Here is a 25,169-nt window from a genome sequence, read left to right on the forward strand (position 1 = left end):
CCCAACCTAGATATCCAGATATTTATGTTATATCGTATTTTTGGGTTAGGGTAGTTTTACTTTTCCGGGTATTTTGGCCCAATGTAAATAATAGGCCCAATATAAATAAAGAGAGCAGAACTCTCTAGAAACAAACTAACTGATTCATTTTTCTTCTTCTTCAATACGAAATGAGTTCCTCTTCTCTCTCTCTCTCTAGTTTCTTCAACAAGAACCTCAGTCACAAATTTATTTGAGTTGGTTGAATTCTCGTAATTTTCTCATGGTATCAGAGCAGAGTATCTGCTATTTCTATTTCTCGTTCGATCGATTGTAATCTCATCGATTCCGTCGAAGTTACAGTGTTCGCGAAGTTCTTCGCATTTTCTGATGATTGATGGATTTTTGTTGCTATTTTGGGGCTTTTCATAACTGTTTATCTTTCAAGGGTTTTCTACTCATATTACTCTTGTTAGAAGATTTTTTTTGAATAATCACGAAGTTTGTGACGAGATTTAGGGTTTTCCTGTTCGTTTGATTGAAGGCCGTACCTTTTCCGGATGCGAAAAGGCTGGTAACATTCCCTTCATTTCTTGAGCATCATCTCTGGTTGATTGTTGATTGCATGTGTAATTCTTCTGTTCAGTAATTTGGATCGTATTCTCTTTGTGGCTATTTCTGTTGTTCGTCATGGTAGAGACAAGTACTACACTTGCTAATGCATCAGTGTTCATTCCTGACCCCACTAACCCTATATATCTACTTTCATATGATATTCCCAGGGTATCTCTTGTTACTGTCCCTTTTACTGGTAGTGGATTTGGGGGATGTTGTAGGAATATGATCGTGTCCCTCTCAGCTAGAAACAAATTAGCTTTTGTTGATGGAAGTTGCCCTAAACCTGCTGAGGATTTCCCTCAGCTTCAACAATGGAATAAGTGTAATAATATGGTTATTTCTTGGTTAACCAGTTCACTTTCACCTGATATTGCTGAGAGTGTCTAGTATTATGAGACTGCAGAGTATTTGGTCTCAATTTAATAAAAGATATGGTTCAGTCGATGGGACTAAGGTGTTTGAATTGAAAAAGGAACTTGCTCCAACCTTCCAAGGGTCCTTAGATATAGTCTCATATTTTGACAAGTTGAAGAAATTGTGGGATGAGTTAGGATATGTGTGTACTAATCATGCAAATAGATGCTCTTGTCTTGTCAAGTCTGATCTTCAAAAAGAAAAGGAGAAGGATAAGGTGATCAGTTCCTTATAAGACTCAATGATGTATATGTTGGTGTGAGGAGTAACTTGCTCATGATGCATCCTCTACCTTCTCTTGATAGTGTTTACAATATCCTTCTCCAAGATGAAAAGCAAATGCAAATCAATCCGTCATCTAAGTTTCAGGCTCATGCATCCTCTTTCAATGCAAATTTCAATAACCCTACCAGCAAACCAGCCAATCCTCCACGTCAGTTCTTTCAGAAAATTAATTTTGATCCAAATAAATCTAATCTGCTATGTAGATACTGCAAGAAGCCTGGTCACACCATTGAAAAATTCTATAAGCTTCATGGTTTCCCTTCTAACTTCAAATTTACTAAAGGGAAGAAAGTAGTTGCTAATGTTGAGGTTCAACAGGCTCTTGATCCTGATTCCAATTCTCCATCTGAGCATTCTTCTAAATCTGCCTCTTTGATTCCTGATCTCACAAAAGAGCAATATACACAACTGATGCTCCTGCTACAACAGAGTCATGTATCAGACAAGGACCTCAATCCAGTCTCATGGCTTCTGTAAATTTTGCTGGTATAATTCCTCCTTTTGAATCTGTAGGAATTGGTTATGGTACTTGTATGTTAACTAGGGTCAATGATAACAGTTAGATTATAAATTCTGGAGCCACTAATCACATGACTTCTAACAAAGATCTCCTCTTTGATATTAAACACCTTGTTGTGCCCTACCTAATCACTCTTCCAAATGGTTATAAAGTTAAAGTAACTTTCCGATTCAATATATTTTCTCTCTTTTATTCTTCATCATGTATTGTACATTCCTAGTTTTCACTACAATCTCATTTCTGTTTACCAACTTGTGTCTTATTTAGACTGTGACCTACTTTTCACCAAACGTTGTTGTCTTCTCCAGGCCCCTTCACTCCATTACTTTATGCAGCTTCTGATTCTCATTGTACAAATCATTTTGCTGTTAATAAAATGGATATTTTATGGTACAACAGATTAGGACATATTCCTTTTGTTAGAATGAAAGATATTTCTGTTATTCCATGCAAGTTTTCTGCTACCCAGCTTTTTGTTTTTTCTGTTTGCCCCTTAGCTAGGAAATCTAGACTCTCATTCCCAGAAAGCTCTATTAAAACTTTCTCTCCCTTCCAACTTGTTCATATAGATACTTGGGGGCCCTATCATAGTCCAACCTATAATAGTTTTAAGTATTTTCTTACTTTAGTTGATGATTTCACTAGAGTTACTTGGACTCACCTTATGGGGTCCAAGAGCCATGCTTTTCCTTTACTAAAAGCTTTTGTGGCCGTTGTCAAGACACAATTCAATATTTCCATTAAAGCTTTTAGAAGTGACAATGCTTATGAGTTCGGTTCCAGTCACATAGCTACTCAATTCTTTCTTGACTATGGGATCATACATCAAACCTCATGCCCTCATATACCACAACAAAATGGTGTGGCGAAAAGGAAGCATAGATATTTACTGGAAACCTCAAGAGCTTTACTTTTTCAACCCAAATTACCTTTAAAATTCTGGGGTTACTGTGTTTTGACAGCCACATATCTGATCAATAGATTTCCTTCCAAATTTTTAAACAATAAATCACCTTTTGAACAACTATATGGACTGCCTCCTACATATGAACATCTCAGGTCATTCGGTTGCCTTTGCTATCACACTATCCCCAAATGTAATAGAGACAAGCAATCTAAGGCTGATCCTTGTGTTTTTATTGGTTACCGTTTAGGTAAGAAATGCTACAAACTTTATAACTTGACCACTAAACTAACTCCAGAGATGTTATTTTTCATAAATCTGTCTTTCCTTTTGCTTGTGCTAACTCTATTTCTCCTCCTCTTCCTAATTATTTTCCTATTTAAGAAGAATCCTCATCTTTTCCACCACCCTCATCTCCAACACCTGTTCCCGAGTCTTCTTCCCCTGTATCCACTACTTCTTCCCCTCCTTCACCCTTTCCTCTTCCTTCAACTTCTTCACCTATTTTTCTTCCTACTGTTCCACAACTTAGAAGATCCTCTAGGGATCACCATTCACCTGCTCTTCTTCAGTTTTATGTTTGTCAACTTCCCCCTTCATTGTGTGGCCGTAGTGCTTCTTTATTTACTTGTTTTCATTTCCTAGCTGATAATACTATTACTGAACCTTCAGTTTACAACCAAGATGCCTCTATTCCAGAATGGCAAGAGGCCATGAAGAAGGAATTTGAGGCACTTGAGGCTATGACACTTGGTCTATTGTTGAATTGTCTCAAGGTAAGAAACCAATTGGTTGCAAATGGATTTACAAAGTTAAATATAGAGCAGATCTTAGTGGAGAGGTATAAGGATAGGTTGGTTGTTAGAGGTGATACACAAGTTGAACAGATTGATTTTAATGAGACCTTTTCTCCTGTCATTAAATTTTCTACAGTTAAATGTCTTGTTGCAGTAGCTGTCAAATAGAATTGGTCCATGTTTCAATTGGATATCAATAATGCATTTTTGTATGGTGACTTTGATGAGGAAATGTACATGAAACTTCCCCATGGTTTAGTTTCTAGTTCTGCTTCTCTGCCTTCTTCCTCTTTAGTGGGCAAATTACAGAAGTCCTTATATAGACTCAGACAGGCTTCTAGGCAATGGTATGCTAAATTATCTCATGCTTTATGTTCCAGAGGCTATTCCCACTCCTTGAATGATTATTCCTTTTCTGTTAAAAAGTGTGGATCTTCTATTGTATTGATTGTTGTATATGTAGATGGCATTATTCTCACTGGTAATGATCTGGATGAGATATCTTCCTTGAAAGCCTTTCTGGACTCTCAGTTTAAAATCAAAGATTTAGGTGTTCTCAACTATTTCTTGGGGATAAAAGTCTCTTACTCCTTTTATGGTCTTCTGCTTCATCAAAAGAAGTTTATTAGAGATTTGTTGCATGCCTACGATTGTGAACTGGTGTCTCCAGTGGTCTCCCCTTTGGACCTGTCGACCAAGTTGAAGGCTGACTATAGTGACCTTCTCCCTTCACCAGAATCTTATAGAAGTTTAGTTGGTAAGCTCAACTTCTTGACACACACAAGGCCTGACTTATGCTTTGCAGTCCAACACTTAAGTCAGTTTCTTCAAACTCCTAGGTTTCCGCACATGCGGGTTGTTGTTCATCTTCTCAGATATCTTAAAGGCACTGCTGATTTTGGAGTCTTTTTTAGTAATTCTCCTGGCTTTACTTTGACTGCTTATTGCGATAGTGATTAGGCTGATTGCCCTGATATTCGCAAATCTGTTACTGGTTTTTGCATCTTCTTGGGAGGTTGTCTTGTTGGATGGAAGGCTAAGAAACAACCTGTAGTCTCCCTTTCTTCCACTGAAGCTGAATATCACGTCATTTCAAAGGTTGTTGCTGAACTTTCTTGGGTGGCTCGGCTGTTGTCTGATTTTGGCATTCCTACTACTACTGTTATCCCTGTATTTTGTGATAATCAAGCTGCGATCCACATAGCCAAGAACCCTGTTTTTCACGAGCGCACCAAACACATTGAGGTGGATTGCCATTTCATTCGGACCAAGTTTACTGAAGGGCCCATCTCCTTGCACCATTTCCACATCTGCACAATTGGCTGACATATTCACCAAGTCCCTTACTAGAGCTCTACATCATGCTATCTTACCCAAGTTGGGGGTTCTCCCACCCTCCAACTTGAGGGGGGAGGGGGTGTTGGAATAATTGCTGATACACACAAGGCCCAAATAGACAAGAAGGATGGTTCAACCTAGATATCCAGATATTTATGTTATATTGTATTTTTGGGTTAGGGTAATTTTATTTTTCGGGGTATTTTGGCCCAATGTAAATAATAGGCCCAATGTAAATAAAGAGAGCAGAACTCTCTAGAAACAAACTAACTAATTTATTTTTCTTCTTCTTCAATACGAGATGAGCTCCTCTTCTCTCTCTCTAGTTTCTTCAACCAGAACCCTAGTCACAAATTCATTTGAGTTGGTTGAATTCTCGTAATTTTCTCGTGTGAGGCACATGGTAAAACTTTTCCGTACGATGTATGACAATTTAGCAAGTTGGCTTTCGTAAGGTGAAATAAATACTATTATTTCTTCATTTCACATTTGTTTACACTGAGGAAGTGACTTATTTTGTCTATATCCGATAAGTTTAGTAAATTTGTACAAATAAATTGCTATTTCTCAAAATTGTGTTTGCTGTAGAAATTTTTTAGTATTAATATTCTCGAGGTGCATTCCTTTGATTTGTTGGATGCCATAAAATCCCCTCCTCGCATTGCCTAGTCCGACTAGGACAGTAGGACGTAATTACATAGTTTATATACGAGTACATTATAAAACCTATATCAATCTATATAGTAAGATATATATATATATATATTATACAGTCAAATCTTTTTATAACAACTTTGTTTGTTCCAAATATTTTTAGATATTATAGTCAGTTGTATATGATGGTAAGAGTTACAAAGCGAGCTTTTAGTCTGGTAAAGTTCAGTGACTGAATATGAAATTAATTCGAAATTGATGCATACTAATTATTTAAGTTTAGAGAAATAAATGTAAGCTACTACTTATTTCACCTACAATTGAAGTTACGACCTAATTATTGTAATCCTCCCTCAATAAATTAGATGAAAGATCTAATTCCAAGGAAGACACCCCTTCCTCAGGTCTAACATACCCTCATTCAGAAAAAAAAAAAAAAATTGACAATAAAAAGGAATTTACCCCTTTCCTCATAATAAAACAAAAGGTTAAGTTCCACGAAAGTATAAATAATATACACACAATTGGATCATTTAATTGATAATTATAAATAATTTTTTTCATAAACATTAGTTGGAAATTAATTCTTATATATAGTAACTTACTTGTTATCATATGTTAAAATTCATTGATAGTGTAGAAAATTTTCTACAATGTTATTAATGTATATAGCTTTATGTGATGACCCGCCATGTCATCATGCCACATAGGCTCCATTTGGCATATATTAATGCCATGTGGAAGCTTACATAAGAAGAACGCTAGCATTTGTGAGAAGATTCTAGAAAGGTATGTACATTTCCTTAGGAAGAACTTAGATCCTTATGGATTTGCTAGGAAAGTCATTGGAATCTTCTAGGCTTGTAGAGAATTCTAGAAAAAGCCCTTATCTTGTAAATATTAAAGACTTGTGTAATAATTAATATTTACATACTAGCCCTCGGGAGACTAGTATATAAAGGGGGCCATTCATTTGTAATTCATAAAGCAAACAATTCATGTTCTCTCTAATACGAAGCTTCCTTTAACAATTCTCTTGTGTTCTTTCTTCCATTCTCTTAGCGATCTTGAGTGTAGTAAGACTGACTTGGCATAGCAAGAACGTGAGCAAATTGTGCAAGATCGTGAGCGAGTTGTCAAGTACCGCACGTGTACTTAGTTAACAACTAAAGACGTGACATTTAAGTCCATAAAACAAACATAGTTAGCGTAGTTGGTGAGCTACTTGGTTGGCTCTCCTCATAACCCATTAAGGTAAGTGTCACTTTTCTCATTTGTTGCTTTCATTTGAGATAAAGACTAATATATTACACTTCCACCATATTATGGAATAAACATGATGAAAAGGGAATAAAAGTTAATTAATAAAGATTAGAATAACACAATGGGCGAGGAAAAGGAGAAGTCATGATCCCCAATTTGATACCTTTCCTAAGAAAAAGGGGACCACAAAATATTATTTTCAAAACAAAAGTTAGACAAGAATATGCTTCTTTTAGCCTTTGAATACAAAGGAAAATATAGAATACCATAAAGGGACAAAATCATTATGCGACAATCAATTCTCTTGACCCTATTTCACGTACATTTATGTCACATTCTCTTCGGTGGATTAAGTTCCTCCTGAGAGTTAATTATATACATTTATAGTGATGATACAAATGTTTTTATATTATTAATACTCCCTCAATTTAAATTTACGTAAATCTATTTTTTTAGTCCGTGTAAAAAAGAATGACCTCTTTCCGAAATAATTCATCTATGCAATGATTTATAGCCACACAACATATATGTGCCTCATTTTACACCATAAATTTAAAAATCTTCTCTCTTTTCTTAAACTCCGTGCGTGTCCAGTCAAATGAGTTCACACACATTAAAACGAAGAGAGCATAATTTAACACGTTATAATGTATATTATTAGTTTATTTTTCACGTTACTATTAACTTTGATATCAAATGTTACTTGTTTTGTCTGTCAACTTAACTTAATAGCGTAAAAAAAAAATTGTGCGGTAAGTGCATGGAACAAAGTGAGCCCACAAGGTTACACGTGGTTAATATTGAGTGGAGCGTGATATTCACTCTAACCGTGCATGTCTTGAAAGTGTAACGTTTTCAGACATTATTAGAGCAACAACTGTTGATTGTCAAAATAAAAAATGGACCCTCCAAAAACTTTATCTTACTCTCTGCTACTGGCTAGTCATAGCTACTTTTAATCTTTTCTTGACTTTGGATTTTTACCCCTATGCCAAAGTGAAGGTGAGACCCACCCACTATCTGTTTTTCTCTCATTACAGTTGTTATATTTGTTTCATTTCACTCCCCAGGTGCGTAACTTGTCGGTGGCTGTATTGATGCATTTTCTCAGCTATTTCTTCAGTCTTTTAGTTTCAGGTGGTGTCTGTCTTGAATGGTTTTTTTTTTACTAGCCACTTTTCTTGAAGCTTGTAGTAAGGTTACGTCCAAGAATTCAACAAGTTTTGGTTATTTTTGTAATGATCAGTAGCTGCTGGTGCATGCTAGATTGAGGTTGGTGAGTGCTGACTGCTGAAGTTTAATCTCACTGTTAAAATCTCATTATGTTTTTTCTTCATGTCGTTTAGTGAGTTTAATTTGTTGTTTATGATAGTTATCTGTTTGCATTTTGGTTAAAAGGGAGTATTGAGTTTTTGTTTTTCTCTCGATATGTCTGTAGTTATATGATCAACATGCTGAAACTGTAGAATCTTACAGTATTGAGTGCCTGTTTTATTCACTTTTCTGGGTCTTTTTTTATTGGTGTTTTCGTCATTCTTAGTGGAAAAAACTACTGTAAGATTTTAGGGAGTTATGTTGACAATTTTCTAAATTCTGCCCTGGTATTCCATTCCCCTTCCCACTCTGCCACCCTGCACCTTCACAGGGGTTTCGGGGGTTGGTTGGGGGGGGGGGAGGTTGAAAATGGCTACTTCTTGATGGATTTAGAATTTAACATTTGTTGAAATTCTAGTAAATTTTTTTGCGTATATATCTATGTTCCGCGATGAAATTACTGGTATGAATCCGTTAAATATGGGCTGCATTCGCCCTCTGTTGATAAAACTGAAGCAATGTTCATGTTTTTTAAGCCTTTTAAGTTTCTTTAGAGATAGAAAAGTGTTTTATTAGTTTATTGAAGAGGTTGATTCTAAGTTGCAAAGTTTTGTTTGGTGTCAGTGGTGAATTGAATTTCCTTCTCCTGGTTCTAATCAGCCGGTTTAACTAGTAAAACTCTGTAAATTGTAAGTCAGTAGCTCTATTATAGTGCTTAAAAGGAAAAAGATAAGAAACCAAATGGCTAAAATTCTATTCTTTATTTGCTCTTTGACTCCTTGTCATTTGCTCCTCTTTGCAATTCTTGAAAATTCGGGACTGAGTTTTTGTGGTAGCAGTAAATCATGGACCAGAAGTCATGGTTATGGCCGAGGAAACGATCTTCAGAGAAGACGATTGTTTCAATCAGCAAATCTGATCATCCTGTTCAAGTAAATGGAGTGGAGGTACTTAAAGATTAACTTTAATGTGATAGAGGTTTTAGCTCACTGTTGTAACATTCTTTCGGACACATTCCTTTGTGCTAAAAGATACTAATTAATTGCGTCTAGGGACAGACAGTTCCAAATGAAAAGGAAATATTTCTGGAGCAATCATTGAAAATCTTAGATGAGAAGTTAGCTACCGCGCTCAGTGAGTCTAATTCTAAAGATGAACAATTGATACGGTCTGCAGAAATGGAACAAGAAGCTATTGCAGGTAACTAACTGTTCTTTTTGTTCCTGTTTTATATTGCTAAAGCACATTTCCTCGGTTACCTTTATTTCCATTTCCCGTAAAGTGTTAGTATCCTTCTCACATATTAGATGCAATTTTAGGTCAGAAGAAAGCAGAAGCTGAAGTGCTTTGCTTAAAAAAAGAACTAGATGAAGCAGTCGTTCGGAGAGAAGCTGCTAATGAAAGTATAATGCACTTGAACACCGCGCTGAGGGATCATATACAGCAATTAACTTCTCTCCGAGAGGAACAGGAGCAAAACGTACGTGATGCTGTAATGAGGACGTCAAAAGAATTTGAGAAGGCGCACAAAAAGTTAGAGGATAGATTAGCAGAAACGAGTAAAAGGATCACAAATTTGACACATGAGAATTCTCATCTAAATAAGGTCCTTCTCGTGAAAGGTAAGATAATTGAAGATCTAACTAAGAGCAGTAAACAGGCAGAAGCAGAGTTTAATGCACTAATGTCGAGGTTAGATTCTGTGGAGAAAGAAAATTCTTTTTTGAGGTATGAATATCAGATGCTTGAGAGGGAGTTCCATATTCGGAATGAAGATATGGAGTTCAGCCGTCGCTCTCTGGATGCCTCACATAAGCAGCAACTAGAGAATGTGAAGAAAATTAGAAAATTGGAAGCAGAATGTCAAAGATTACGCCTTCTAAGTCGCAAGCGGCTGCCTGGTCAGGTTGCATTGACAAAGGTTAAGAATGAAATTGAAATGCAAGAAAAAAGTCAAACTGTCATAAGGAGGAGGAAGTCAGATCCCCCGACTGGAAGTTTAATTCTTAAAGACACAGCGAAGGATGACATTCGCCATAAGGAGATAACTTTTCTAGTTGAACGCATGTGTAATCTGGAGGGAGAGAACAAGGCTTTGAAAGATTTATTAGGAAGGAAAGAAGTTGAGATTTGCCATTCTTCTGTTAAGGGTTCCAAAGAGCTGGCCTTGGCTAGTCCACTATCAAATGAAACTTCCTCAATATCAAGTTACGACACATGCAAGAGAGATGAAAGTGTTTGTTCAAAAATGATTGGGGTTTCAGAGATGTGTTTGATGGATGATTTTGCTGAAATGGAGAAACTTGCAATAGTTGCTGTTGATTCTACAATAGGGAGTTCTTATCCTCCCTCAGATGCAAGTCCCGCTTTATCAGATTCCTCGAGAATAGAGATACATGGACACCAGATCGACTCGACTGGTAAGGAACTAGTTAAAGTGGGACAACATGATTTATATGACTTGGGAATGGAAGTTCAAGGACAAGATTCACTGTCCAAGAGATCCTCCAATTGGCTTCATGAAATCTTGAAAATAATAATGGAGCAAAGCCGTGTCTCAAAAAAGGGCGCTGATGAATTATTAGAGGATATTAGAGTAGCTTTGTACAATGTAAACCCTCCATGTACTGGGCCGTCTGAACTGCTTCCCATCAGTGGTTATATTACTTGGAAATCTCCGGTAACATCTCCAAAAATGCAAAGTCTAACAATTGAACCGGGATCAACGCAAAGTGTTATATCTGAATTGGAGAAAATTTGTTCTATCCTCCAAGCAGAAAATGAAAGATTGAAAGCTGAGATAAACAGTATGAAGTCCTCAAACAAAGATGTACAAGTCAAGCTGCAGGTCATGAAGAACAAGAGCGAAAACTTGGCAAATGAACTTAAGCAATCACAACAAAGTATTGTAAGTCTACGAGTTGAACTGGAAGAAGCTAAAGAATCTAAAAGGATGATGGAAGATCTTATGGAAAATCAGAAATCAATCAATGAAGATCTCGATACGCAGCTTACTGTGACCAAAGTTAAACTAAATGAAACACTTCAAAAACTATCTTCTCTTGAAGTAGAATTGGAAGACAGAAGTCACTGTTGTGAAGAGCTGGAAGGAACTTGTCTCGAGCTTCAACTTCAACTTGAAAGGTATCCATCCATTGTTGCTTTGTTCTCGTAATTAGTAGTTTGCAGATAATGAAGGGTCTAACTCCTCTTATTTCTGATAAGCAGTATTACTGCCAATCCAACTTCCGTGGACAACATGGATCAAGAAAAAGGCCCGCAGAAAACTGTGAGTTCCTCTTTTGTCGAATTGAGAATTATTTATATAGATACAATTTTCTCACCTATAGGCAGAGATGACATTGTTTCCCTCTCTTCTTTCATCAATCTATTTGTGACATCAAGCCCTAAGAAACTCAAGGTTCTTTAGCTACCTTATCTGTTGCAGAAATTCCTATAAAATTGATGGCTGAAGAATTTATTGACCAAGTATTGGCATTTCTATGATCTCAGGCTCTCACTTAAATAGATTTCAGTCAACTATTTCCATGTTGTAAGTAGCAGCATTGCAATGAATAGGTATGCAAGATCAAGTAAAGCTTACTGTAATTCCTGAAATCTAGTACATAATCTTTAAGCGTCAAAAAGTAGTCAAATTGATAATTTGTCGAACTTAGTAACTGATTGCTAACCCTGAATAAATCCAGGCTATTGTTTCTTTATACGAATTACAAATATGTTGCATAAATAGTACTCCCATACCTTATCGGTGATACTTCCAACAACAAGAATTGTGAGTGTATATATTTTTATGATGGAACACCTATTTGCGTCAATATCTATTTTGTACCTTATCTACTGAATCATGTAGAGAAATGATTGTTCAAATTGGCAGGGCTGGGAAATAACATCTGCTTCTGCAAAATTGGCCGAGTGTCAAGAGACTATACTGAACCTAGGGAAGCAAATTAAGGCCTTAGCTTTGCCGAAGGAAAATACAGTTGGTGCCACCAATGGTAGCATTAAGAACATGAGGAAGCACATGTCTCTACTCGATCGAATGTTATCAGAGGATGACGTGCAAAAGGAGGAACTCAACTCTCCCAACTTAGAAGAACCCCTAAGCACCATTAATACAGTTCATGCAACTCAAAGCCCACAGTCTGAAGCTAAAACTCCGAATATGAGAACTATGGTTATTTTACCAACCAAGAAGCGCGGGGGGATGAATTTTCTAAGGAAGCTTTTACTAAGGAAGAAGCGAGAAAGAAGCAAGAAGAGAGCCTTTCCGTTAGGCATTGAAACTTATTAATGCTGCAAGAAAATCAGGTTTTACTTCTAAGTATTTTTTAGTTTGATCATACATAATGCACATAGATATCTCTTATTGTAATGCATGTATCTGCAGCCTGGATATTGACTTCAATAACTTACCTTCATGGATCTATTTGAGTGTATTCTGTACGTACTTGTCATGTAAAAAAGCCTCTGTTTGCACTTGCTACAGATCCATCTTGGTGCTTCTTTTCTATAATAATGGTTGGATCATGTCAAAAAAGCAAATAAAATTGGTTGAAAATTTTGTTTATTTGCTCAATGTTACAAGAGATGAAAGAAAATCAATGACTTTGTTGAATCAAGAAAGAAAGAACAAGAACTGGAAGGAAGAAGAAAATACTCAGAAAGAGGGTCATTAATTTATTGCTCAATAACAGCAAAAATGTGCTAGGAACTTCTATACTCAAAACTTTTTTACATGTAACTATACCTCTAAAGTCTAAATAACCCAGCTCCTTCACTTATTTCTCTCTTTACATTGACAGTGTAAAAGAATTTTTATACCACCAGGTTACCTAAAAGATAACTATACATAACTGCCCATAATAAGTAGAATTAGTGACATGAAATAAGGCAATCAACCTGCTACGATATAAATTATACTGGTAGTGTACAAATTCTTTACACTTTTAGTGTGTGAGAGTAAATATATCCTTTTAATTTTTGCAAACAACTCGTGCAGCTTCCTTCATTTCCAGTAAGGCATCTTGAAAACACTTGGCTAGGACTTTAGGGTCAGGGATGATGTCTTTAGCCACCAATATTTGCATGTCAGCCCTCCCCGCATAACTCACCATATGCATTGTGATTGCCTACATTAATATAACATGTACATTAGCTGAGCTGATAAATTTCTTCCCATCTGTCTAAGCTTTAGTTGATAGAATTACTCGATAATTTATGTTAGAGGGAGATAATATCGTGTATGCGAAATTTGGCCCAGACACCACCGTTATTCTAAAGAAAACTAGACAAGAGGCAATACATAAGAAACTTACATGGGGCAGCGCGGTAGAAGTGACTCTAACGGAGGATATGCGGTTCCCTACGAATGTGATATCCTCTTGAGGGCCAATCACATTTGAGATTGTAAAAGTTGTATTACTAATAATTCTGTAGTTGAGCAAGCTAGCTAGCTGCACACCGCAAACGTAGAACAGTAGAATAAGTAATGACAATTCGAAAATTGCAGCCATAGGTAGAGAGATTCATTAGAGGTGACAAAGTCAATATATTTTTTTTTAGTAACTCACCAAGTTTGAATGGTTGGATTATGACCCGTTTGGTAATTCGACAATCCATCAAACTTTTGAGTTAATAAAACTACAGTAGTTTTCATATTTTTTTTTAAAAAAGCAAATTTTTTTTAAAAAAAGGAGGTTGAGTCATGCTGAACAAGTTGAGTTATGACTCGCTATTTGGCCAAAGCAAAGTTAATTTGGAGGGGTTCAGTATATTAATTTGAAATGTTTTGACTTTGACACAACTTGTCCATTTAAGTGGAGTCGTCTAAGAAGTGTACCTTAGGTCCGAAATAGGACATAATAATATCTCCAATTTTGTAGGAGCAAGGGCCCTCTAGTGATAATTTTTTCTTGTCAATCATTGCTTTAGCTCTTCTTACATACTGCAATGGATCACTTCCACCTTTGTGATAATAAACTGGTAACAGAAGCATGCCAAATTTGTTACCCCACCTTACTCCCGATTTGCTGTTCATCAACTGGGAAAAATCCTGAAAAATAATAATTTGAGGTTAGCAATGTCTGGTTTGAGGCGTGACATTGTACAAATGACAAATTAATTTCTTATTGCTAAATTTTGTAGTTACAAAAGTTACACCTGTAATCCAGATTGTTTTCTTAAGTTCACCATGGCAACTCCAGTGATCTGAAGCCCTTCTTGCAGAGCTGCAATTTAAATGAATTGAACCAAGTTAATTACTATTATTCTAGTGTTAAATAATTTATAGAAGGATATTAGGAGGTTAAAGTGGTGTAATAATTATGGGATTTTTACCTTTGGGAGATCGAAGATCCATGTACCTAGAGAGCCCACAAGATATGATTCCAAAGAGGACATCGTTGATAGTCTACAGTATCAAGAAAAGCATTTGCATATATCAGTACTAGTCAAAAGGTGTTTTCCTGGATTTTGTATATGCTCACGAAGGTTATATTTTTCTTGTAAACAAAAAAGAGAGTAGACAAAGGTTGTGGTTTTCTTCACTCTCTTACAACTTGTTTGGGTTGTTACCTATTGTATTATATTAAATTGTTATTTTAAATGAGCCTCTACTTTAAATATAATTTATATATACATTTTGATTGTTACTTAAATTTTATTGTATTATATTATAAATTCGTCATTACATTAACAATGAAAAGTGTTATTTTACGTAACGACCGAACCAATGTTGTATGATCGTGTCGTTATCTTATTTTTTCTCTCATCTTGTCCTTCTTTATTATTAAATAATTATCTTTTATATTTTATATTGTCTTTTTATATAATAATTTTACCCCATACCCTACTTTTTTAATTAAAAATAATATTATAAATTTATTCTTCATAATTTATATTGTTGGTACATGACATCATAAAATGAGGCGACGACAAACAATACAAAATATCTAATTTATCAAAACAATACAATACAGTATCCATAAAACTAAATCTGGTCATTTAGTTGAAGATATTTTCTAATGGCGGTATCTTGTGGGGCTTGATTCTAGATGTCACTTGTCAGCATATGACTTCTCCCCTTAAACTTGACTACTTCCATAACTTGACACGCCAAACACGAAAAAGAGGGACGCATGAGCTTTGACTTGAAAATTAATGGAAAAAAATAAAGAGGAAGAGGAAATGATAACTTTCTTTGTTGATGCAACAATGATTTGATATGAAATTGAACGAAAAAGGAAAAAAGAGGAAGACGAATTGACTCCGTTCTTTGCGATAAGATCGAACTTAGAATATGAGGAATAAATTGACGACAATCTTATCAAACTTAAACAATACAAATCAAATACTGTAGCTTATATTCCAAAAAAATTATATCAACTGGTAAGAACAAACACACTCAGTGATCAATATTTTCGACAAATGTTTGTTATAAAAGATGAGATCGGGTAAAAATTGAGGAATTTTTTGTATAGGAAACTTGATGTTTATCTACACACACCCCAAAAAAAAAAAAGACAAGTCAAAGGAACTCTAAGTTTCAATATATCCCCTCCATGTCACATTTTTAATCAATTTACTCTCCATGACCGTGCATTTAACATAGTTATAATAAGTTATAATTACGTATTTTAGTTGCTTATTACACTCTAAATTACTGCACTTTCATTGAGTTTGAACTTTAATCGCTAGTGTTTTGTTGTATTAATTGTGTATTTTATGCCTTGTAGGAGTGATTCCGAGCTATATGTAAATATTACGAAATGAATTCAAGTGATTTGGAGCTTTGGAGTCTGAGTAAAAGCCCAAGGAATTAAGCCGGGATCGTGTTCGGGAATCAAAGGATAATAGTTAAGAACGAAACGGAAAATCAAGCGGGCATACCGCACATTATCTAGTAAAATGCCATAATTTTTCGCTCAGAACTCCGTTTGGGCTCCACAATATATCGTTGGAAAGCTATTTGAAAGAGCTACAACTTGCATCTTTTGCATCTGTGGAAATTTCTTGCAGCATGTCAGAATCAGCTCTCTGAACTTCCCCACAAGCACACCGCGTGGCGCGTCGCCCCATGCGGCGCGCCTGTGCAAATTTTACAGAGCCAGAGTCCTATTTCGCGTAGGAAAAAATGTTTCATCTGGGTCCGACCCTATTTGGTATAAATACATTGTAAAAACGCCATTTTGAAGACGGGGACAGACTTTTGACACACTTTAGACCTAGGGAGAGCACGGAGCCGCCGTGGAGACTAGGGATTCGACCTAAGGAGGCAAGAACACACTAGGAGCAAGGAGGAGAATTCTTCCACGAGTTTTTCACTTCCTTCTTCCTATTTCCATTATTGGTTATGAATTCTAGTATTTTAGTTATGCATACTATTATGAATAGTTAATTTGTTATCTAGGGTTTTGATGGAACCTATTGGAGGATGATTTTCCTGTTACGTTAATAAAGATTTGCCGTAGTATTTTCTCTATTTTTTCAACTACGTTATTATTGTGGTTGGTTGAAGAGATCTCAATCGACTGTGCCTATTTAGTGTGTATTACTTGGGAGAGAGTGCATATTTACGTAGTTGTTGAACAACATCACTCCTAACGTATATGAGGGATCAATACAGAGGGTTTAAAGGTGGGATTAAGGATAACGAAACATTGGGTGCGATCTGAGCGAGCCGTACTTAATGCCAGCTAGCGTAATTCGGGAGAATATGTCTAGTAAATTGTGGTAATTACTCGGGAGAGAGTTACGAAAGTCAGATTGCTCATGATCGGTAGACAAAACTTAGGCAAATTTATAGAAAACGTAGCGGAAAGTATTCCGACAATAGGAAAAATCATAACTTTAGACCTCCTTAATCTTGTCTCCAACCCTTATTATCCCTGGTTGTTAATCTACTAATTTAATTGGTTAGTTAATTAGATACAAGAATCTTAATATTTATAACATAGGAATTATTCGAGCTTGTCATTTTAGCAATATTGAATAGTTGTATCTAAACCTTAGTTCTCCATGGGATTCGACTTTGGACTTGTAAACCGGATTATATTTCCAATGACCGCTTAGTCCTTTTTATAAGGCATAGTTGGATGTGATCAAATTTTGGCGTCGTTGCACGGGAAACTAATGGTATATCTGTAGGTGTACATATTTCTAGGTTGCAAGTTTGAATTTAAATTTTTGTTTTCTTGTATTTGGTTATTTTTTGTTTATTTTTTATTTTTGACTTGAAAGACATAACATCTTGAAATTATGAAAGTTTTGATGTTGGTAATTCTACTTTTGATCCTTCTTATGCATATTGTGGAGAAAATCACCCAGGGCAAAATTATCAAAATATTTCCGAGAGTGAGTTATGTGCACCAACTCAATCTTATGTGTGGAATGTGTGTGATATGTGTGGTGGTCAAGATAGTCACTTTCATGGTTGTGCTTATATTTCTTATCTTCTCCCAATCCCTTACTTTGATGGTACTTCTTTTTCTTGTGAAGTTAATAGGAACAAAGAACCCAGGGATGATGACGTGAAAAAGATCGAGAATATGCTAAAGTGCCTTATGGAACAATATGATGTCATACAACTGCGAGTGTTGTTTCTTTCCAGCCCGTTCCATTTACCGGGGGCCCAGTTACAAAGGCAAAATGCAACTATTCACAACTTGGAGGCTCAGGTGAATCAACTAGTTGAAGCTTTTAATGCTCAATATGCCAATATTATGGATAGTACCCAGGAGCAACGTGCATTAAAGATGAAAATTGAGGTGCCAATGGAGGGGTCCAAAGTAGAACCCCAATACTCTAACCAGCTAGAATTTGAGGATGTAGATGTTGAAGAAGTATCCTAGAATCAACCAGGGACGTTGAAGATACAAATTTAGTTGACTCTAGTGTGATTAGTGCTGAGGAGGTTAAAAATCTTGAAGTTCATGTATTTGAGCGCGTTGGACCTCATTCCAAACACTTCTCTACATTATGTTCAGATAGTGAAATGAAAACTAAGCTGTATGAGCCAATGCAAGAGTCAAAGGAAGAGGTAGATGGGCCCTATATTCTGAAATTTTCAAGGTCGTCTAGGCAAAGTGACATTCCTTGGTTGAAAGCCAAAAAGTTCATAAAGTATCATTTAATTTTTGGCTCGCAACAATTTGTATCGTCCCAAGAGCATGATCATAGAGCAGAATCAAAACTTGGGATCCAATGCATAAGTTCGAAGTGGAGACAGAAAGTGATTCGCGTCGTGCCGCGACATTAAATCAAGTGCTTGTTGGGAGACAACCCAACTTTATTGCTTTCTTTTATTTTTTTATTTTTATTTTTTATTGTATTTTTTTTGTGGGTCGATTTTTAATTTTCTAGGAACATGGAAAGCAAAGCTATTGGAAGGATGAAACAGCAAACCAGATGGTTGGAACACCCGTACGAAGGACCAATTCTGGGAGAAGTCTGAGTACCCCATGAGCTGCTAGTGCTTCGACCTTTGGCCTACCAGGGAGTTTCTTTTACCCTCTTATTAGTTATGGTGTGCATTGGGACAATGCACAATTTTAAGTGTGGGGTGAGGAGATTGAATGGGTGACTTTCTATGCTATTTTGTGTTATTCTATGCATTGCATTTGATGTCTAGAACTTGCTCCGAGTGTTTGCAAAGCGAAATAGTAGTTTTATTCAGTCTTGGAAGTGATATAAGCGTTTCTTTGTTGAGCCATATATATATATTTTACCCGCCTAATTGTTATGTATCATAGTTAGCACATTTGGGCATGTAATCCTGTTTCTGTGGCAACCACATTACAAGCCTTACTCATTTGTCTGAATTAACCATTTATTTGAACCTTTTAACCCCTCATGAGCACTTGAATTGTTATGAACTTTGTAAAAGTTAAAGTGTGAGGTGGTTGGTTTAGCTTTTGAGGGGAACTAATGAGATAAGAAGAAAGGAGCACTGTTTTGAAAAAGTAAGAACCACTTGAATTGGACAAGAAAGAAAAAAATAGTTGTATTGTTGCGAAAAATATTCCTTGATAAGTGGTGATTCTTGATGTAATTGTGCTTAAAGAAGTATGGGGTAATATACATTTATGTGAAGGTGGAGTTTTGATTTGACATAAGTGGGGGTTTAAATGTTAAAATGTATGTATTAAAGTGCTTAGGGAGGTGTAGTCACTCTGATATCTAAATGTATCCTACCCGTCCCTCAACCTACATTACAACCAGTTAAAGTCCTACTTGATCCTTGACTGAATAAGCTCGATTAATAGAATAGTACACTACGAGCAAGCCTATGGTGCATCTTTTGTGGCATATGAATGCCGTTTCAGAGAGTGAGTGAATTCTTTCTATCTTGAGTTCCTAATTGTTCATAACTTTTATATTGTACGGAACTACTCTCTTTTGTTGTATGAGGGCAATTGATCCATGAAGGAAAGATAATTTCAGTGATCTCTATGTTAGTGTAAGTGGGTGAGTTGTGAATAATGTGTGGTACTTGTGAGTCAATTTTTGAGGTGAAGATGTTACACTATTGTGCTTAGTTTATTTTAAATATTCTTGGTGTAATGAGTTAGAAAAGTTGTTTAAAAAGGTCGTGTCTATATAAAGTGTAGTTTGATTGCTCGAGGACGAGCAATGGTTTAAGTGTGGGGTATTGATGATTGGCTATAATTATGTATTTTAGTCGCTTATTACAAACTAAATTACTGCACTTTAAGTTTGAACTTTAATCGCTAGTGTTTTGCAATAAATATGTATTTTATGCCTTGTAGGAGTAATTCCGAGCTATGCAGATATTATGAATTGAATTCAACTGATTTGGAGATTTAAATGGGAGAACTTTAAAAAACCAAGTTTACAACCGGTCATTAAAAAATAGCCCAGTTTCAAAAGAAATAGAAATTTAACCACTTTTCATATAAAGATAAATCTGAGCGAAAACACTGTTCAAAACCCGGAAAATACGCCCGTATATTATATTGGAGTTCCAACATAAGTATGCTTGAACTCCAACATATTATACGGGAGTTCCAGGATAACTATGCTGGAACTCCAGCATAATATGTTGGAGTTCCAGCATAAGTACACTAGAACTCCAGCATAATATACTGGAGTTCCAGCAAGTATAAATGTCCAGTATAATATACTGGAGTTTGGAACACCGGTGCTCTAGTCTCCCGTATATTATACAGGAGTCAACAAAGTATATCGGTCCAGCATAATATGCTGGAGTTCGTACACAGATGCACCGAACTCCCATATATTATGCGGGACTGGTCTCTGTTGCAGCAAAATAGTGGCTATTTTTCATTGATTTCGTAAACGGTGGCTATTTTTGAATGACCAGTCCGAAAACTGGCTATATCGTGCTATTTTGAAGATTTAAATTTTGAGTAAAAGCCCAAGGAATTAAGCCATAATCGTGTTCGGGGATCAAAGGATGATAGTTAAGAACGAAACGGAGAATTGAGCGGGCATACTATGAATTGTCTAGTAAAATGCATATAACTTTTCGCTCAGAACTCCGTTTGGGCTCTACAATATATCGTTGGAAAGCTATTTGAAATAGCTACAACTTTTATCTTTTGCATTTTCGCGAATTCCCATTACCGCGGCGAGTGGAGCGGCGCAGGGCGCACCGTGCCTGTGGAAATTTCCTGCAGCCTGTCAGAATTAGCTTTCTGAACTTCCCCACAAGCACACCACGTGGCGTGCCGTGCCTGTGGAAATTTCCTGCAGCCTGTCAGAATCAGCTCTCTGAACTTCCCCACAAGCACACCGCGTGGTGCGCCGCCCCATGCGACGCACCTGTGCAAATTTTACAGAGCCAGAGTCCTATTTCGCGTAGGAAAAAATGTTTATTTGGGTCCGATCCTATTTGGTATAAATACATGTAAAAACGCTATTTTGAAGACGGGGACAGACTTTTGACACACTTTAGACCTAGGGAAAGCACGGAGCCGCCGTGGAGACTAGGGATTCGACCTAAGGAGGCAAGAACACACTAGGAGCAAGAAGGAGAATTCTTCCACGAGTTTTTCACTTCCTTCTTCCTATTTCCATTATTGGTTATGAATTCTAGTATTGTAGTTATGCATACTATTATGAATAGCTAATTTGTTATCTAGGGTTTTGATGGAACCTATTGGAGGATGATTTTCCTGTTACGTTAATAAAGATTTGCCGTAGTATTTTTTCTATTTGTTCATCTACTACGTTATTATTGTGGTTGGTTGAAGAGCTCTCAATCGACTGTGCCTATTTAGTGTGTATTACTTGGGAGAGAGTGCATATTTAGGTAGTTGTTGAACAACATCACTCCTAACGTATATGAGGGATCAATACGAAGTGTTTAAAGGTGGGATTAGGGATAACGAAACCTTTGTGCGATACAAGTGAGCCGTACTTAATACCAGCTAGCGTAATTCAGGAGAATATGTCTAGTAAATTGTGGTAATTACTCGGGAGAGAGTTACGACAACCAGAGTGCTCATGATCGGTAGAGAAGACCAAGGCAAATTTATAGAAAACGTAGCGGAAAGGATTCCGACAATAGGGGAAATCATAACTCTAGACCTCCTTAATCTTGTCTCCAACCCTTAGTATCCCTAGTTGTTAATCTACTAATTTAATTGGTTAGTTATTTAGATACAAGAATCTTAATATTATAACATAGGAATTATTCGAGCTTATCTTCTTAGCAATATTGAATAGTTGTATCTAAACCTTAGTTCTATGTGGGATTCGACTCTGGACTTGTAAACGAGATTATATTTCCAACGACCACTTAATCCTTTTTATAAGGCATAGTTGGGCGTGATCACATAGTTTCTTCACAAAAACAATTATAATGGAGAGTGTTAGAAAATAGTTCAAAATTAGAACAAGTAAATCATTAGTTTTTCCTAAGATTGAAAAATCATCATTTTTTGAAATAAATAGAATAAGAATTTTTCAATAAACATAGGGACACATAAGCTAACGCACTCAACATTTCACTTCCCAAACAACCAATGATAAATAGAGAGATAATGAATGAATTAATGGCAAAATAGCCCTAAGACAAAAGCACGTATAGAGCTTTGTCACACCCTCCACGTACATTCCACAGCCACAAAATTTTGCCTTTTTATATCACCACTAATTCTAGCTAGGAATGATACGGTCTAAATTCAGACGCATCAATTACTGATTGAGTCATTAATTTCCCTAACGTGTTTTCCAACTATACAAAAGAACAACGACTAGCCAACTAATTAACTGAAAGACGAAACGTGTACCTAATTCGACCCTGGCTAATTAAACATTACCGGTCCACGATAAGTGACCAATTTACTTTTTTATTTTGGTCCAAAATAAGTGTCCATTTATATAATCAAGAAAAAATTTAAATTATTTTTTCAAAATTACCGTTATGTACGTATCCCTAAAAAGTCTTTTATTCCTCACATTAAATTATGCTGTAATATTTAATTAATGGTAGTTTAGTCATACTAATTATTTTTATCTAAAATTTAATATTTTCTTAATAAGTATGCCCAAAGTAGACTGGTAACTTATTGTGGGCGGGAGGGAATAGTACGACTAATGCAATGAATAATCAAGGCTCTAAGCTTGTCCCTATAAAGGCTGATAGGACATGATTTGTAGACATGCATAATTAGACCAAAAAAAATAAATAAGGCGCTAAGTGTATAAATAGGGTAGTTAATATTTTAATCAGACTGGAGTTATAACTTATGAGAGTTTAATTTTAAGTGTGCACGATTACGAGTCCTACAAAAGGTACTGGCAATGCAAGGCCACTTGTATTCTTCCATTTTGATGGAAAGAATGATTGTATTGAACATAAATTCCCATTGACGAAAGTGGACAAAACATTTTTTTTCTTCCAAAATAGATGGAGAATAGTTCATTTGGGTATTTATTAATGTTGGCAATATTAGGGTTTTTTTTTCCCAACTCAATTATGCACCTTCACTATAAATATTAATGTCCATATTTCCTTTTACATTAAAAGGCAAAATAATAAATGGACAAATATTGGGCAAGTCAGAATAGATAAGAATATATTGTCGTTGGCAATATTAACCTTTTTCAACTGCTCAATCATACCACCATATAGGACAGTCCGGTGCACTAGTTTTCCGCTATGTGCGGGCTGGGGTCCGCGGAATAATGACCCCATATGTTAAAATTTAATGTCCTAATATCTGTTTCTTTAACATAAAATTTTCCAAAATGTATTACAATTTACACTCAAAAGAAAAACAATTGAGCGCATATTTATTTTTGTCCACAAGAGTACTTTCTCAACTTTATCGTTAAGGTGGATCACATACGTATTCCCTCTAGTTTCGTTAAATATATTAAATGGCTTGTCAAGTTGGAAGGTCGTTATATGAGATTGGTCACATGGTGTCTTGTCCACATATATGTGGTCGTGAACTATGAAATAACTCGAATCAATGGAATCAAATTAAAGTGTAAAAAAAAAGAGTCAATAATATTCCAATTTAATTAATGTCATAAGCATAGAGGCTAGAAGAAACTCACAGCATTAGATATGGCTTTTTTTACTGTCTTCATGTCATCAATCTTGAACTTGGCCGTCGCCAGTTTCCGCGGCCATAGCTCAACTCCAGCTCCGCCGCTTATGGCTGTCTTCTTATCCTTCAGCCATAAACTCCTCAAACCAAATTCAATGACATACACCAACGTATACCATATCACCTTCATCAATTTTTTTAAGCTCAATCTCCTATGATTGCTTGACGAAGTAGAAGTCCCTATACCTGTTATAGACATAATTAAATAAATAAATATACATTATGTCAAAAGATTAAATTTTTAAATAAGATGACCATACAATATTCAAGATGGTATCAGAACAGAACTACAAAGTTCTCAGTTTTGAATCTTACTTCCCATTATAAAAAAATAAAATCATACAGTTGACCCAAAAGAGAAAGAATCAGATTCGCGTGTATGAGCAGTATTGAGGAGATGATTAAGTAAAGTAAGAGGTTATTTGGATTGACTTTTAATATGGTCAAATCAAATTTTAAGCTCTTTTTAGTTTTTTTTTAGTGTTTGGCGAACTTAAAAAGTACTAGCAAAGTAAAAAATTATTTAAAATAAATTAAAAATTATTTAAAACAAGCCAAAAGCAATTTGACAACCCTAATTTATTTCTATGGTTTAAACTTTTAAATAAGATAGTAACTGTTAAACAAGATACCTTGACTAGTCAGTCGCTGATTAGGATCATCGGCTCTGCGGCAACAAGACAAGAACATGGACATAAGTGAAATACCATCACCAAGAGCATGATGAAGTCTCAAAACAGCACATTTATGGGCTAGGAGAAGGTGAAATTCCCATAAGGGCTTGGTTACACTTAACGGCGTCGAAACAGAGAGATCTGCTAAGTATTCGTTAATGGCATCTTCATCGGAAATTGAAGGATCATCGGTTAGAGGTTCACGGCGAATAATGAAGTGGTCATCAACGTTGACTTCAGTTTTACGCCAGCGTTCCCGACCACACGAGTCTTTGACCATGATGCTGGAGAATCTTGGATGTTTTACCAATATGGAATTGCTTATCTCCAATTTGACAGCGTCAACGTCGAATGGATCGTCGACTGCAATGGCACAGTTGATAACTTGGTCCATTTCCGGCTGGACGAATAGCCGGCCGGCCGGCGTCAAAGGCTCGTCTCTGTCGATCGTCATGGTCATAGGGAAATAGACACAACTGCCAAAGTTCAGGAGGAAGTTTCTTTAAATAGGAATACCTTGCACTGACACCAAATCAAAAATTCTTTTGCGGTAAACCCAACTAATTCAAAATTTGGGTTTTTTTTAAACTTTTAGCACTCCCAAAAAATTATTTATATTTATTGTCGAAAAAATATATAAAATTTGTATATCTTTGTATATAACATACAAAATGTATATATATACACAAAAGAAATATATATTTTTTTGCCATTATTTTGAGAATAGTTATACAGTATCATTTTTTCTCAAATTTTCGTGGCAGAAAGGTTTTTTTTTTCTTTTCG

At 35.9% G+C, this 25,169-nt stretch overlaps 2 protein-coding genes across 5 annotated transcripts; one reads left to right on the forward strand and one right to left on the reverse strand.

Moving 5' to 3' along the window:
• Nucleotides 1-7,833: 7,833 nt before the first annotated feature.
• On the forward strand, nucleotides 7,834-12,592 carry LOC107825597 (filament-like plant protein 7). 4 transcript variants are annotated; one of them, XM_016652471.2, is made up of 6 exons: nucleotides 7,834-8,048; nucleotides 8,926-9,033; nucleotides 9,139-9,286; nucleotides 9,406-11,230; nucleotides 11,315-11,375; nucleotides 11,982-12,592. In XM_016652471.2, exons 2-6 carry the CDS (start codon nucleotides 8,932-8,934, stop codon nucleotides 12,396-12,398), a joined length of 2,553 nt encoding a protein of 850 aa, XP_016507957.2. In that variant the 5' UTR covers nucleotides 7,834-8,048; nucleotides 8,926-8,931; the 3' UTR covers nucleotides 12,399-12,592. The 4 variants fall into 4 exon arrangements, with proteins under 4 accessions (XP_016507957.2, XP_016507958.2, XP_016507960.2 ...); XM_016652472.2 differs by having other exon boundaries at nucleotides 7,834-8,044; XM_016652474.2 differs by having other exon boundaries at nucleotides 7,840-8,048; nucleotides 9,145-9,286.
• A 171-nt stretch (nucleotides 12,593-12,763) lies between these two features.
• LOC107825596 (wax ester synthase/diacylglycerol acyltransferase 11) lies at nucleotides 12,764-24,936 on the reverse strand. Its single transcript, XM_016652470.2, has 7 exons — nucleotides 24,342-24,936; nucleotides 23,657-23,895; nucleotides 14,444-14,516; nucleotides 14,267-14,334; nucleotides 13,947-14,159; nucleotides 13,423-13,560; nucleotides 12,764-13,236 (listed from the first exon to the last, which is right to left on the reverse strand). The coding sequence occupies exons 1-7, from the start codon at nucleotides 24,841-24,843 to the stop codon at nucleotides 13,081-13,083; spliced, it is 1,389 nt and encodes a 462-aa protein (XP_016507956.1). The 5' UTR covers nucleotides 24,844-24,936; the 3' UTR covers nucleotides 12,764-13,080.
• Nucleotides 24,937-25,169: the final 233 nt, after the last annotated feature.

This window comes from Nicotiana tabacum, chromosome 7, assembly GCF_000715075.1.
Source record: "Nicotiana tabacum cultivar K326 chromosome 7, ASM71507v2, whole genome shotgun sequence".
NCBI classification, from domain to species: domain Eukaryota; kingdom Viridiplantae; phylum Streptophyta; class Magnoliopsida; order Solanales; family Solanaceae; genus Nicotiana; species Nicotiana tabacum.